Source organism: Mya arenaria, chromosome 7 (assembly GCF_026914265.1).
Source record: "Mya arenaria isolate MELC-2E11 chromosome 7, ASM2691426v1".
NCBI lineage: Eukaryota > Metazoa > Mollusca > Bivalvia > Myida > Myidae > Mya > Mya arenaria.
This window is the reverse complement of record NC_069128.1, coordinates 59,571,519-59,588,236: the sequence shown is the minus strand read 5'-3', so window position 1 is coordinate 59,588,236 and position 16,718 is coordinate 59,571,519. Positions and strand designations below refer to the sequence as shown.

Here is a 16,718-nt window from a genome sequence, read left to right as displayed (position 1 = left end):
TTTAACAATTCATTAATTTAATTCTATAAAAACGTCACGCGCAACCATTGAGCTCTAGATTAAAAGATTTCAATTTCAAATTTAATATTACTTTATCCGGATTAATATTAAATATCAAGTTCGAGTTTTTTAAATGTATAAACACCATTTCAAATTGCAGGACTGGGTTTAAGTAAAGATCTTTGATACTCAAACTCAATAAGTAGTCAGCATAGTGTTAACTGTAAAAATGAAAGTTTGTATCTCTGTTGGCGATATGTACCCCTGCACAGGAACTCTCTGCCAGCATCGGCAATAGATAATACATTTGGCAGTCGTCGTGGTCTTATTGTAACTTGGTTTGACCGCTCCTATACGGCTAAATTATGGCTTGACTCCAGTTTAAATATATCTTCTAATTCCCGTGCCAGAAAGGAGAATCTGAATTAAACATTCTACCAAAATAAGTTACATATGCGTGAAGACAATACGCAGTCTCTAAGGGTGAACGGTACCAATATTTAATAAAATATATTAGTAGTTATAATTACTAAAAAATATATGTTTAGGCTATGTTCGCAGTGCATATCATTATTGTTCATTTCAATACGTCCAACGATGACAAAGGTTGTGATTTGGATGTGGTATAGGTGATGGGCGGCTGCCTGGGTCGCCGCCAAAATATTCTGCCAAGCAACTACAATAGGGCCACAAACATCTCTGTCCATCTTTTCTAGTTGGAAAATGCGCGCCGCAACAATATATATATTCATCTATTTACGTGCTTGAATTTGAGATTTTCATAGAAGCTTTATTAAAAAATATCTGAGTGGAAGCGGACTCATCCATTCCCCCATTCCCCGCTCCGTCCATGGCCCAATCATGAGGCCTTCCTACTCAATGACAATACGATACCGACTATGATGATGATGATGATGATGATGATGATGATGATGACGACGGATGACAAAAAATGGTGACGACGACGATGACCACAGTGACACAGATTAGATAAAAAATGGTAATGGTGGTGGTGGTGGTGGTGGTGGTGGTGATGATGATGATGATGATGATGATGATGATGATGATGATGATGATGATGATGATGATGATGATGATGATGATGTTGATGATGATGATGGTGGTGGTGGTGGTGGTGGTGGTGGTGGTGATGATGATGATGGTGGTGGTGGTGGTGGTGATGATGATGATGATGATGATGATGTTTATTCGATGTTTATATTTACTAACCATTCCGATGACGATGATGAAATAATGTTTTACTGTATCAACAATGGCGACGTTGGTCGAAATAATAACATTTTATTTTCATATCGCTGTTTGATGGGTACTTTCTGTTCAAATAACTACATTTTGTATGTAACGTTTTATATTATAATGGTTCGTTTGATCATTTTTTAAATGCTTTCTATCAACACACAAGCCAGAACTCTAGAGAACTAACCCACGATGTAACTCGGAGCATCCTCTAGTCTATTGTTACCCCTATGTCTTCCCCATATGTCAAGCTACAATCAGGGATACTTTCTTATTATTTTGACATTTCTTATGTGTCCCTGTAAAGCTACAACTCTCTACCATTTTACACTGGGCGAAAAAATGTATAGGTATATTCTGCATCAATGATGTTGAATAATAATGACAAAATTGTTTAGTATTAATTACAGAGTTTCGTCGACTCTCTAGTCTAAAATAATAAACGTGTTATACGGGATTCTTCCAATCCCTAACGTCTAAACGGGAATGTGCAAAAAACGGGGGTGTTTTAAAAATATTGAAATTGTTTAAAATGAAGTATTTTATGGTTGAAATTGATCATAAAGAGTTATATTCATATTTATCCATGTAAGTGAAATGTTATTTTGCACTAAACAAGCATTTAATGCATTAAAACAAGTTGTTTACCTTTCCAATAAAACGAAAGTTGACTGACACAGAAAACAATTATGCGAAGGGGAACAACTCGATACAATCGTAATAACTCGGCCTCCTCCGACAAAGCTTCGAGATAGACCTCGTTACACAATCGTAGCAACTCGGCCATGGCCGAAATGTTCCGAGCGATTTAAAACTGTGCCCTGAAGCCTTGCAGGTGCCCGTCATGTATATATCGTTATGATTTGACAGAATGAAATGAAGAAAAGCCGTCAAACTCATAATTATAAGTTGGATATTTATTTTTTGTGTACGGAACTAATATTAATTAACATTATCGGGTAATAATTCTTGTTCTTATGATATTTTATAGACGCTATATGCTTTAACCCGGAATCCTGATCGGAACAACTACCCACTTTTGATACTAAACAATTTGTACTTGAAGGATTTGCCATATCAAAAATCTAAAAAAAATCTGTCAACGTACAATTATTTGGACTAGTCGACTCTCCAGTTCATCACACATGTTCTATATAGTAAATTGCCAAGATGTTTTGTCACACCTATAAGCGGTTTCGTCAACTTAATTGTTTAGAACTATTTCACACATTTATGCGAAACCAAGTAGCTTAAACATTTGATGACCCAATTAACCGTACGTGTCAGTGTGTCGCCTGGGACCGCTACCAGGAGGACAAGCTCAACAGCACCCAACTACTTCAGACTATCAGCAACATCGCTGGGACAGACTCCATCAGACGATGTACACAACGATGACCTGACAAATCAGAATCTAACTCATGCGCATTAATTTTTTTGTTATATATATGTCCATGAATTTTATAATCTGACTGTAAGTGAAAAAAATGCATATGTCACATAAATAAATAAATAAATATATTAAGATTGTTGTGTTAATGATGTGTCAAATTTTGTGTTTATTAATGTCACATAAATAACTGTTAACTTTTGATATTGTTTGTGTTAAAAATATATATGCTATACTGTTTATATTTATTAAAAAGATTTAAACACCAAGATTTCTTCATTTATTAACAATGTGATTTTAAATAAGAAATATGTAAAAACAGTTTTGAGTAATAAACGTTTTCACACACTTCGTTTGTCAACATACACTTCAAAAGGTAAAATATTAAATAAAATGGTTTACTTAATTATTCCTTTCTTTGTAAATTGGTGTTTGCTCACACCTAATAATTTTGACATAATAGTTTCATTAATTGCTACTTATAATTAGGTTGACGAACTGTAAAAATATGTTGACGAAACAACTACCCATATTTACTTGACCGTGATCTAAACTGGAATGAATAAGTCATAAGTTTTTTTCACATAAATATATCTGGGTCACAAATACCGTTTTATACATATACACAACCTGTCAGATTTGTCCCAGATTTACAGATATTGGAATACTTGACAAATAATCCACACATGTAAGTGTTTTATGATAACTGAACATGGTTTTTTAGCTCTACTGGCCAAAGGCCAGAAGAGCTTATGCGATGGTAATGTGTACGTAGTATGTGCATCCGTGCGTCTGTAAACAATTGCTTGTGAACACGATACAGTCTTCAGATTTGATTGTATCTCGATGAAACTTGTATAATATCTATATATCCATTGGAGCTGGGTTCCTTTCGAAAACCAGCCAGATCCGCCCATGCATGCCTAGATTATGGCCCTTGATAGTATAAAAAAATGCTATTGTGTAAACAATTGGTTGTGAACACGATACAGTCTTCAGTTTTGATTGTATCTCGAAGAAACTTGTACAGTATCTAGATATCCATTAGAGCTCGTTTCCTTTCGAAAACCAGCCAGATCCGCCCATGAATGCCTAGATTATGGGCCATGAAAGTTTTAAAGAAATGCTTTCTATTTTTAGCCAGGTCTGCATGAGCGAATTCTATTTTTAGCCAAGTTTACATGTACATGTAAATTCAAGTCTAGAGTTAAGGGAGACAAGTCTAGGATTTTGAGAGACAATTCTGCAGTTGATTTTGCGAATTACACTGCCTTGTTCTTGTTGAAAGCCCAAAGGCCATTATTTAGCTTTAAGTTCTGTAGTTTGCGCATTCATCTTAACAAAATTGGTTATGAATGTTTAAGTTATGCACCTGGTGTCATTACTGGCCACACCCAGGGTTCACAGGTTTTCACATTAATCTGGAAAGGTTTGAAAATCTGTTTGTGTGTTTGTGCTTCCATCTCAGCACAATTGATTGTGAATGTTTGTTCAAATTGATCAATGTTGTCCTAGGATGCCCTTGACTTTGACCTTTTGACCAACTTTTTTTAACTTTTAAAACTACAGAAATTTTTACTATGAGTACAGTTTTGAAAGCATTTTTTTTTGTCAGATGACTTTTACTTGGCACATATTAAAATAGTTCATGCAACTAATCTGCTTACAATACTTTCTGGGCTCAGATATTGAACGTGCTACGTTTTCAGGTAACCCAAACACAAAACATAAACTATATGTCTGTTGCCTTTTACCCATACATACATGCTCTGACTTGATATGACCACAAAAGTCATGCCAGTAGAGCATAGGCCCTTTTGGGCCTCTTGTTTTGCATATTAAAGCCTTCGTAGCACAGTGGATACAAAACTGGACTGCAATTTGGCGACATCGGTACAAACCCGGTCTCCAACTTTTTTATTTACATTCTTGCAATTTTTTTTTTACAATTATAATATCAAAGAGTAAAACATTTTATTAAATAATTGTCCTGAGATTCGTTACAGAAAAAACTTTTTTAGGTGCCAATCTGGTGTAACCTTTAAGTACTTGTAGGAATGTCAAAATATCCCATCGTTCTTAACATTCACACATCACTAGACTGTTCTGGTCTGATGTGCCATTAATTAATTGCCATATCGCAAAAATGTGTAACAAAGTTGGTTGGTCATGCTTAAATCAAGTCCTGATTTCTGTTAATTTTTGTTATTCTTTTATTTAAAAAGCATCCTTTATCATTAATTCTTCATAAAATTATCATTTACACATCAAATAATCATGAAAATAACAAAAATACCATTTGAATACCATATTTAGTTCTTTGTTGTTTGAATAAACCCCTATAGCATAAAATTATTCTGACAAAATTAACGGTAGCCAGCATAAAGGCCAGAAGAGCTTATGCAATTGTTTGTTGTCCGTCATCCATGTGTTTGTAAATGGTTGCTTGTGAAGGCGACAAAGTTTTCAGTTTTTTCCTCAGTTCCTGTTAAAAACCAGCCAGATCTGCCCATGTATGACTGGATTATGGTTTTAATTGTATCTAAATAAATATATAAATATAGTAGTAAGATATATGAGAGTTTGGTTCCTCTCAAAAACCAGCCAGATGCGCCCAGGTATGAAAGGATTATGGCCTTTGAAATGCAAAGCGAGACAGCTTTGTACAGAGAGTTGTGTATTATTGTAGTGTATGACTCCCTTTGAAACATATGGTTCACTGATTGCTTCCCATTGAACATGGGTTCACTTCAGTGCATCGCTTAAAAGAGCCATGCTAGTAGAGCATAGGCCCAAATGGGCCCCTTGTTTTCCGTTTCTATGATCATGATTACTTTTATAATGAGTATCAGTATTAAAATTATTATAATTATTGTTCTTTATAGAATCTTCAAATGACAGACATATCTGTTCAAAACTTGGGACCCTCTCCATCTACCCCTGTCACCATGGATATGGCTGCCGCACAGTCACCTGTTACTATGGCTACCTCTGAGTCCCTGACAACCAGTTTCCCCCTAGCAACAAGCACACCTTTAGTGACAGCAAACACTGCCTATAATGTGACTAAATCACACAGTGTTTCCATGGCAATGCGAGGAGTTGGCATAGCAGCCAGCAGTGTTCCCCACTCAACGAGGTACCAGCCCACTCCAGACCTTTACGGTTCCAACGAGAGGCGGAGTTCAAAGCGGTCAATCAAGCGGAAGAGGTTTGATGATGAAGTGGTAGAGTCCAGCCTCCTAAAACAGGAACGACCCACAAGGGACAGGAAATGTAAGATTTCTTTTGAAATTGGTTTGTCATTATATCATGTAATGTACTACGGTCATATTTTAAAAGTTTTAACATTGGATGGTATATGTAGTTTGGTGGTTGGCTACATATATGAATATTCAACAATCTTAATGACTTGACTATATGTATTATGGGTTGATTCTTTTATGCAGAGTCGAGTTGCTTAATGTGTGTTAGTTAAATGTTTATGTTCATTGACCTAGTCTGGTTTATAATGCATGTACTGATGTAGGAATTGAGACCTATTTTACTGGTGCAGGTTCCGGCCCCATCTATGTGGAGCCGGAGAGGCCAGTACGTGAGATAGTGAAGAAAGAGGTTGGGACGGTTGCGCCCCCGGTTGAGCCCCGCAAGAGGCCTAGCACAGGGAAAGTCTGCAAAACCTCACGCTCACGCAACAAGTCCAAAAAACAGAAAATGCGGGTAGGTGCAGGATGGTGACCCAAGGGGTGAAAGAGAAAAAGTTTTAAGTGACATTAAAGTTATAGAACCTATTTTGTTTTGACCCATCATTCTGTATTCTATAGGAGTTAAATGAACATTACATTTACTTCACTTTTTTATCTATTTCTAAGTTGTATGAATCTTATTATGTCCATTTTTGTATGAACAAACTTTAACATTTTCAGAACTTCAAAAGCATTCTGGTTTTATTTTAAGCCATCAAAATTTGAAGGCATGTCAAGATTGTAAAAGGATTAAATATGGTTACATATAACAATAGAAACTACATGGATCAGAGCAGTTTATGTCGGCACCATTAAGTTATTTTTGTAGGGAAGCCACTGAGTTAAGCTCCTTTTAGTTCAAACCTGGAACCTCCTTAAAGTAACCCCTATTAATTCCAGCCCCCTCCCCCGGCCTCCACCAAGGATCTCGGGCGCTGGAAACCTACAGATGACCTTGCCCTCATCACAGCTGTTCAACAGGTAATGTCAAGTCAAACCTGGTTTATTTTACTCATACCTTTATGACAAACAAGGTATATGTACATAATACTTATAATATGCATGGCGGCAGACAGTAAGATTATTATGCTTTCCCAAATTAATTCGGGTTAGCAAATAGTCGCCGCTTCATCCTTTTGTCCGTCCATCATTTTGCCAATCACTGTCCCGTATTATATGAAACTATATGGGAAGCTTCATCTACAAGAAGAGATGTGCATATTATCAGCACATTCCGTACTGATTTTTTAACATGGCCCTTTTAATTTTAATACAGTATGATATAGGACCAATCCGTCGAGCTATTTCTAAACAACTACTGGCTTGAATTCAGTAGAACAAATTTTAATATATTTTTTATTCAAAACATAATGGCAGAAAATCAAGTTCACAGATTTAGTCCTATTATATAATTTTAATTTCCTTATCCATATCCAACTGTTAAAATATTCAAGCCATATTGAAAATCCATATCACATCATTTTCTGATCACATATCATGCTAGTGGCATATGCATTGAGAGAATGAAAAAAATATAACATTAGGAAGCTTTTTAGACGACCTATTACACCTCTCATTCAGTGTATAAACATGCATCCATCTTGGCCGCCTATTTGTGTTTATAAACAAAACTCAACATGATACTGGATATCAAAAAAATTATGCTATTTTACTGATATAGTTAACACAGATAGGCATTTAAGGGAGTTAAGTTTATTGCTGCATTTGTATGCAAATTCTCACTGAATGATATTATTTATCTAAGTTAATGTGTTTTGAGCGTTTTTTACAATTATCACAGTTTTCCTTAACATCAAATTAACTTTTATGACAGAAAAACATTTAATCCCATGTTATGTTGTGTCTTTAAGACAAACGACCTGACTGCTGTGTACCTGGGGGTGAAGTTCTCCTGCAAGTTCACCCTGAAGGAGATCCAGGAACGTTGGTACAGTCTCCTCTATGACCCCATCATTTCAAAGTAAGGAATCTGAAGGTGGTGGCAGGGTTGGTATTGGGAGATGATGACATTGTGAGTAAGAAATGTGAAGGTGGCAGGGTTGGCATTTGGAGATGATGTAATTGTGAAAGTGAGGCATGTGAAGGTGGTGGCAGGATTGGCATTGGGAGATGATGTAATTGTGAAAGTGAGGAATGTGAAGGTGGCAGGGTTGGCATTGGGAGATGGTGTAATTTTGAAAGTAAGGAATGTGAAGGTGGCAGGGTTGGCATTGGGAGATGATGAAATTGTGAGTAAGGAATGTGAAGGTGGCAGGGTTGGCATTGGGAGATGATGAAATTGTGAGTAAGGAATGTGAAGGTGGCAGGGTTGGCATTGGAAGTTGATGAAATAGTGAAAGTGAGAAATGTGAAGGTGGCAGGGTTGGCATTGGGAGATGATGAAATTGTGAAAATAAGGAATGTGAAGGTGGCAGGGTTGGCATTGGGAGATGATGAAATTGTGAAAATAAGGAATGTGAAGGTGGCAGGGTTGGCATTGGGAGATGATGAAATTAGTATAGCCTACCCAACAACTCCCTTTGGTCAATACAATTGAAAAGGCTTACAAGAAAAATGTTTGCTGGCCTTGCTCTGTTTGAGAAATTGACAAGGCAGAACATTTGTTTTCATTTATTTAGTCTAATTTAGTATTTGTATTATTTGGTATACATTTGTATCTTAAAACTCTATTTCACAGACGAACAGACTAAGAGCATTATATAAATGTTTCACAATCTGAAAATAAGGCCCCATCAGGGGGTATTTGTTATGTTTCTGTGACATCCCTGCACACTATCAAAGGCTGACAATGACAAAAAACATATGTCTGACAAGGTCAATTACACTCTGGGTTTTTCTCCCACATTTTTGGAAATGGGGTGAGGGGCTTAGAATTTTGAAAATGCCTAAAATTGTGAATTAACCATAGTGCATGTATGTTACAAACAAAGAAACAATGCATGGCTTCCTTTAAGCTGCTGAGTTTGGAGAAAATAATCATAGATGGCATTCTTATCTGTTCTAGCTGTTAAGAGTTTTAAAAAAATGTGTTTATGTTTTTAAATTTTGAGTCAAATTTTGGTGAACTTTTTTGGATATTTTGTTGGGTCCCATTATTTCAATAAAAAATGTCAGGCCTGACATAACCACTGAGGTACCTTGTTATTCTGCAGACTGTCAGTACAGGCAATGAAGCAGTTTCACCCGGATGTTCTGGCCACAGTCCAGGCTAAGGCCCTTTACAGCAAGGCAGAGGAGACGCTGCTGGGGAACGTACCCTCGGTATGTACTGGTATCATGTTATCGAAGGATTCTTTTTCTTTAAAGAATAAGTCAAGAGCCTCAAGAAAATTTATAAGGAAACCAATTTTAAATAATAATCCAATACTAGTGACAATGATCTAACACTTAGCATTTAAATGTATTTATTATAATTTAAGCATCGAATGATTGTGGATTTTGCTCTGCCTAAATACATGTAGGGCAACATCTATAGCTTGACGATCAAGTTTAATCAGGCATTTTCTTTTACATATCAACCTGAAACTAACTTCTATAGGGACAGTCTTATGCATGCTCAAAGCATCCATACATGCACAGTTTGTATCTGTTCCTCGTCAGCCAATTCAATCATAACATTAGAAACACACTCGGTGTTAAGGGAAACTCTTTGAATTGTTTGTTTCTCTAATGGTGAATGGCATTGTGATCATGCTTACTTAATCTGATTGACGAGCTTGTTTTGCTTAGTTTGTTTTCGAACAGGGTTTGAGGTTAGTAGGGCAGAGGTCAAGGTCATGGAGCCTTTGATAGAAAAATGATTTGTGCTAAAGACGGACGGAATATCTGAATACAATTTCGGAAATGTATCTTACATCTTCTCTTCATGTGATATTCCAGACAACAACGCCAAACCTAGAGACATTCAAGGAGTTGCTGGACCAACACGCTGAGACGTTCTACCCAACCAGGACACCCAAGTGCCTGCACGCACACTGGCTTTTGGTAAGTGGGGGAGGGAAGGTATCTAGGGTGACCACCCAACCAGGACACCCAAGTGCCTGCACGCACACTGGCTTTTGGTGAGTGGGGGAGGGAAGGTATCTAGGGTGACCACCCAACCAGGACACCCAAGTGCCTGCACGCACACTGGCTTTTGGTGAGTGGTTGAAGGGAAGGTATCTAGGGTGACCACCCAACCAGGACACCCAAGTGCCTGCACGCACACTGGCTTTTGGTGAGTGGGGGAGGGAAGGTATCTAGGGTGACCACCCAACCAGGACACCCAAGTGCCTGCACGCACACTGGCTTTTGGTGAGTGGTTGAAGGGAAGGTATCTAGGGTGACCACCCAACCAGGACACCCAAGTGCCTGCACGCACACTGGCTTTTGGTGAGTGGTTGAAGGGAAGGTATCTAGGGTGACCACCCAACCAGGACACCCAAGTGCCTGCACGCACACTGGCTTTTGGTGAGTGGTTGAAGGGAAGGTATCTAGGGTGACCACCCAACCAGGACACCCAAGTGCCTGCACGCACACTGGCTTTTGGTGAGTGGTTGAAGGGAAGGTATCTAGGGTGACCACCCAACCAGGACACCCAAGTGCCTGCACGCACACTGGCTTTTGGTGAGTGGTTGAAGGGAAGGTATCTAGGGTGACCACCCAACCAGGACACCCAAGTGCCTGCACGCACACTGGCTTTTGGTGAGTGGTTGAAGGGAAGGTATCTAGGGTGACCACCCAACCAGGACACCCAAGTGCCTGCACGCACACTGGCTTTTGGTGAGTGGTTGAAGGGAAGGTATCTAGGGTGACCACCCAACCAGGACACCCAAGTGCCTGCACGCACACTGGCTTTTGGTGAGTGGTTGAAGGGAAGGTATCTAGGGTGACCACCCAACCAGGACACCCAAGTGCCTGCACGCACACTGGCTTTTGGTGAGTGGTGGAAGGGAAGGTATCTTGGGTGACCACCCAACCAGGACACCCAAGTGCCTGCACGCACACTGGCTTTTGGTGAGTGGTTGAAGGGAAGGTATCTAGGGTGACCACCCAACCAGGACACCCAAGTGCCTGCACGCACACTGGCTTTTGGTGAGTGGTTGAAGGGAAGGTATCTAGGGTGACCACCCAACCAGGACACCCAAGTGCCTGCACGCACACTGGCTTTTGGTGAGTGGTTGAAGGGAAGGTATCTTGGGTGAACACTGAACCTTTCCTTTGGGTATTATTTCTTGAACACTTATCATTGAAATTAATTGTTATGGCTAAGGCTTGTCGATGTGCAAAAAAAATGGCCACTATTCAAGGTATTCAAATGAAACTTTGTACACATAATGCCAGACATATATACAATGGCACAGTAAGGCCTATAACTTTGGCTTAATAATTGTTATGTTATGCTCCTTTTGTAACTACAAAAACAACAGACAAATGGCGGAGTTTACTGCGTCATGCTCTTATTAATGCTTTTAGATTCTATTTACTGTTATTATTCATACATTTGCATGATTGTAACATGCAGAAATACTTGCATTCGCAGAGTCCTTTGTATAGATATGACTTGATGTTCATGTTGTATAACACACAAGGAGTTACAACATCATTGTTTATTTCAAAATTGTGCTCCCATTGGATAAGTGCGACATCATTTAACCAATGATATGACGATACAAATATCAGCTTTTCTATACCAACACATGTTGTTGGTTACATATCTTTAATAGCAAATACTTGATTGCAGAAGATACTGTTAATTTTTAAGTGTTGTAAACAATTATTGAAAATGTAAATATCAATATTGTTCACATTTTTTCTTGCCTTTATGGTTTATGAACACAGTATGGAATCATGTCTTCAACTTACTTCTTCATTAACTATAACATTTTTCCCTCTGTAGATGACATAGGATAGCCTTCTACAGGACCAGTCCATCCTGATAAATCCAAGGGCAGATCACATCCTCAACTTCTTCATTAATTTTAACATTTCCCCCTCTGTAGATGAAGCAGTATCATCTTCTACCAGACCAGTCCATACAGCCAATGCCACGGGGAGATCATGTCCTCAACTTCTTCATTAATTTTAACATTTCCCCCTCTGTAGATGAAGCAGTATCATCTTCTGCCGGACCAGTCCATACAGCCAATGCCACGGGGAGATCATGTCCTCAACTTCTTCATTAATTTTAACATTTCCCCTTCTGTAGATGAAGCAGTATCATCTTCTACCGGACCAGTCCATACAGCCAATGCCACGGGGAGATCATGTCCTCAACTTCTCAGACGCTGAGGACCTACTTACTGATGAAGACCTTAAGGTTAGAGTACTACATATCAAGTACATGTGCTTCATGGGTAAACGTTTTCAATTTTTTATGACAAGCCTTCAAAGTAAAGTGTTGATTTTATTTAGTTATTTGATAGTTGGTTTATATACAATTTATACGCTATTTCAAATTTATAAGTATATTGACTAGAATTTTGCAATTTTGTAAGTTTATTAAAGTCTAATTTAAACAAGTATTATTTAGAAATCAATTATTAATTAATTAATTATCCCTCACACAGGAGGCGAAGGATGATATTCTGGAGCAGGAACTGGCTGTTGCTGACAGGAAAAACAAACGTGAGATACGAAACCTTGAACAGGAGTTACCACGATGGCAGGTGCTTGTCGACAGTGTTACAGGTGAGAGGGACCTTATTGACCTTATTGTAAAAGTGACTGAAGTAATTCATAAAAAGATTTCATAACTATGAAAGGGAGAAAACATGTGCATGACATGCTGGTAGACAGTGCTACTGGTTGTTTTGTAGGTTTGTCAGGGTTTTATAATTACAAAAATATTGACGTATTGTCTAAGCTTTAGTCATTATTAAAGAACTTCTGATTTTTATTGTCAAGTAGTAAACCTTGTTGGATAGAAACAAAGTGTTTTTGTTCACTCAGCAGGGCTCCTTTAAGTGACAAAAGGTACCTCACCAATCTTGTAAATTTATACAGTATCAGATACCCCTCGTAACTCGGCCATCTTATCATGATCTACCAGTTCAGCATCCAATTCAATAGAACTCAGGCACCTTTTTATAATAATGAAACAAAAATCTTATAGTTATGTCACTTATATGTATATGTTGCAGGCATCAGCCCGCCAGACTTTGACAACCAGACGCTGGCCGTGTTACGAGGTCGGCTTGTCAGATATCTCATGCGGTCTAGAGAGGTAAGACAATAATAGTGATTGGTCAGAACTCATGTTTAAGTTTGAAACCTTGTAAACCTCAACATTGTTAATATTGTTATTGTTAACTTTCAAATATTCTGGAAGACAATGTTAACTTTCAGTAAGCTGTTGTTCTTCTCAGATTCTTTTTGTCACATCCGTTTTTCAATTTAAAAAACACAAAGACAATCGACCCATTTCATAAATTCTGCTGGGGTGGTATTCAATATAGAACTTAAGTAAAATTTATGGTTATACATCAGTGACTTTATTCACTTTATTGGTTAGTTATTTATAACATACCAATACGATACCCTAAATCAATCTTAGATCCAGTTAAGACCAATATTGAAACCACCCTTGAGGCCCTAAACTACAAAGCAATGCCATTCTCCCATTGCAGAAATGTTGTACACAGAAGAACTTAAAACAGATTATATTTTGGATAAAAAAAATCTTTAAGATTAGAAAGAAAATACTTAAAAGAAATTTAGTTAAGAATCACAACATAAGCAGAGAAGAAAATGTATAGAAAGTAGAAAAAAAATCTTTTTAGTTAATCATAAAGTCTTAAAATATATTTTTAAGAGCATCAGGAGAAATATTTCAATTTTTATAAAAAAAATGATTTTGACAGAATATTAACAACTTGACTTCAGATAATGATTAAATCACTATTAACATAATTACAAAAGGAGAAATTGCAGGAATGTTACCTTTTGAGCAGATATTTCTTTCAATGAAATTACATTTAAAAGGCAGGGCGATGTCAGAATCTGTAAATATTTATCTATGCCAGATAACTCTGGGTCGGGCCACAAAAGACAACCAGATAGATGTTGACCTCTCTCTGGAAGGCCCTGCGTGGAAAATCTCCCGTCGTCAGGGCATGATCAAACTCCGCGGTAACGGAGACTTTTACATTGCTAATGAAGGAAAGCGGCCGATTTACATTGATGGCAAACCAATACTGACAGGAAACAAGCAGAGACTCAGCAACAACTCCGTGGTCGAGGTGAGTGGGAGTGCGTCAAAGGGGTTGAGCCCTAGTTGAAAGTACAAACCAGTGCTGATAGTTATTTTGTTTTGGGGGATAAAGTGCATCTCCGGACAGAGGCAGACCTGTTACTTAGAATCATCCTTGTTTGGTGGACTTGCTTGTTTCAGAATTTCAATAAGATCTTGAACAGTAGGACTTAAAGGGACAGGTAGGACTTAAAGGGACAGGTTTTACATAAACAGGTGATAGATGTTTTGGCATACAGAGAATCTTTTTTTTTTAGCTCATCTTTGTTTTTCATGTATCTTTTGGGTCGTCTCTGTCTCAAATCATTGACATGAAATTGGCCTTGACATTAATAATTGTTGAGTTATGCGCAAAAAAAATAACAAACGACAATTGGTGTTCACTCCGTGGCACTTGTCTCGTTAGTGTTTGCATTATTATTGATAATTGATTAAAATTTCTGTATTTCAGATTACTTGTCTCCGATTTATTTTCCTCATCAACCAAGATCTCATCAACTCCATCAGAAATGACACACAGAAGATTCCAGCCTCCACTTGAACTGTTCACTGCCAGCTGAAGATAAACTGTGGAGTGTGACACTCTTTGTGAGCAGTTGACTGACACCTTAAGATTAACTGTTGACTGCCACACTCTGTGTGAACTGGTGACTGCCATTCTCAATGAGATGAAGTTTAGAATGTCCTCTGCCTACATGATCTGTTGACTGCCACCTGTTGAAAAGAAAGAAAGTATTATTATTGACTTGGGTGAATGGCTTGGAGTTAAATGTACATTTGTATTGATCATGAAAACGGCTGGTGTGCTAAAGCATCAAGGTGCAATGATCTGTTAAAGCATGAATAAAAAAAACATTAAAGGCTTACATAACTAGTGATTGTGTGATTCTATTAGGAAGAAAATTCTATGTGCTAGAGTCATGACAAGGGACTATTTGGTTAGAGGACAAGAGTGAGCTGGTGCTGGTATGTGATTGTCACACATGACCTTAAATATGCTCTGTGAGCAAAGATAACTTTTGATTATTGATAAATTAGTTGATAGTCCTGCTTCTTTGTTCAAGCTTGCCTGTTTTTCATTTTTTTTATTATGAGAGCCTTGATGTTGTTGTCCGCATCAAAATAATTTATCTTGGCCATACCATGATATTCTTAATAATTTCATGTTGCCATAGACAATATGCACAAGCTTGGCATGATGCATGCATAAGATTATTGCAAATAACTTAAATACAAAAATATTAAAAGGCCATCACAGAACAGTCTCAATTCAAAATATGTTAAGTCAATAAGTTAATTATGTGAACAATAAATTGTGAACAATATCAGTATTGATGACTTGTTAAATCAGAGCAAACATGATACAGGGCAAATCATTCAAGATCGAAACCAAGTGTATATGGGCACACTAATCTCATCAGGTGAATCTTATGAAAACACTGCTTTAAATAATAATTGAGTCAGACAGACGAACATTGGCGCGTTTGCTCCGTGGGGCTCTTGTTCACTATTACAGAGTGTGTTATCTGGTGGAGACATTTAAATTTGGATACATTTTAACCTGCTACCATTTATCTAGTTTCACATGTCTGGTTTAGGCCACTTTTACTTACATGGATTAAATATGAAAAATATGTTCCGTATATCTCATGAATTCTGAAATTGAACGTATGTTATAAAGTAACATGCATAAATATATGGAAAATAAAATAGAAAACAATGCTTTGTCATTGCTGACACACTTCATGTTCAGATTGTTTGCGAGCATTTTAATTTAATTTAATTTAAAAAAAAATGATTTAATGTTTATTCAATTTAATTAATTATAATGAACATTTTGAAAATTAGTTATATTGTTTTGAAACTTAACTTGGTTAACGATGTTGCGCGAGGGTGTGGTCTTGTGCTGTGACGAAAACCCGAGCTCCTGGAGAAAACCCACTTGTCCCGCTTGGTGACTACAAATCAAACTCGCAAGACCCAGGTTGGGTTTCAGACCCGGGACTGAAACCCAACCTGGGTCTTGCGAGCCAAAGTTTCAGTATGCGTACTTGACTTCATGATCCTAAAAATGTCCATTTTCCAGTACTAAATTAAGCATCTCAGAACGCCCGGAATACACCAGATTGTGTCAGGGTTTTCAAATTTTTCCGACGGGTCATGCCCGCGAAACCCCTACCACAACTATAAATCCACATGAATAGAGGGCTAGCTACGCTCCTGCTAAAGTTATTGTTTTATAATAGAGTTGCAATAGTTATAGGAGACCATGTAACACTGCCCAGTCTGAAACCATCGCTTTGTTAGAATTTGAGCATGACCAAATTCGTTGTGAGTAAAACAGAACACTATTGTAAAGCCTGGGCTGATTCATGGGTAGAATGTGCATCTGACATCCGGGTATCCCAGGTACATGTATGAAATCTCGGGTTCAATCGGCGTAAAGGACCTTTCTCTTTGCTTACAATATAGGTTCACGGTACTGATTACTTGGAAAGATGTTAAATGCTAACTTGTTTATATGCAATAAAATGCGATGAAATAAAAAAAAAACAGGATTGCCATTGGTACGACA

The 16,718-nt window shown here is 37.7% G+C and overlaps 1 protein-coding gene across 2 annotated transcripts; it reads left to right on the top strand.

The window, feature by feature from the left end:
- The first annotated feature begins 1,249 nt into the window (after positions 1–1,249).
- Positions 1,250–15,468, top strand: LOC128241700 (microspherule protein 1-like). 2 transcript variants are annotated; one of them, XM_052958738.1, is made up of 12 exons: positions 1,250–1,355; positions 5,533–5,923; positions 6,204–6,367; positions 6,793–6,873; positions 7,764–7,873; positions 9,066–9,174; positions 9,793–9,897; positions 12,101–12,211; positions 12,462–12,582; positions 13,035–13,117; positions 13,917–14,132; positions 14,595–15,468. In XM_052958738.1, the coding sequence occupies exons 2-12, from the start codon at positions 5,542–5,544 to the stop codon at positions 14,682–14,684; spliced, it is 1,572 nt and encodes a 523-aa protein (XP_052814698.1). In that variant the 5' UTR covers positions 1,250–1,355; positions 5,533–5,541; the 3' UTR covers positions 14,685–15,468. The 2 variants fall into 2 exon arrangements, with proteins under 2 accessions (XP_052814698.1, XP_052814699.1); XM_052958739.1 differs by having other exon boundaries at positions 1,273–1,327.
- The last annotated feature ends 1,250 nt before the right edge of the window (positions 15,469–16,718 follow it).

What these genes read in the sequence shown, in the direction of transcription:
- LOC128241700 (XM_052958738.1), top strand. Translation starts at nt 5,542, where the DNA reads ATGACAGACATATCTGTTCAAAACTTGGGACCCTCTCCATCTACCCCT. An exon ending in TCATCACAGCTGTTCAACAG is followed by an intron (nt 6,874 to 7,763) that starts GTAATGTCAAGT and finishes TGTGTCTTTAAG; the next exon opens with ACAAACGACCTGACTGCTGT. An exon ending in TTACTGATGAAGACCTTAAG is followed by an intron (nt 12,212 to 12,461) that starts GTTAGAGTACTA and finishes TCCCTCACACAG; the next exon opens with GAGGCGAAGGATGATATTCT.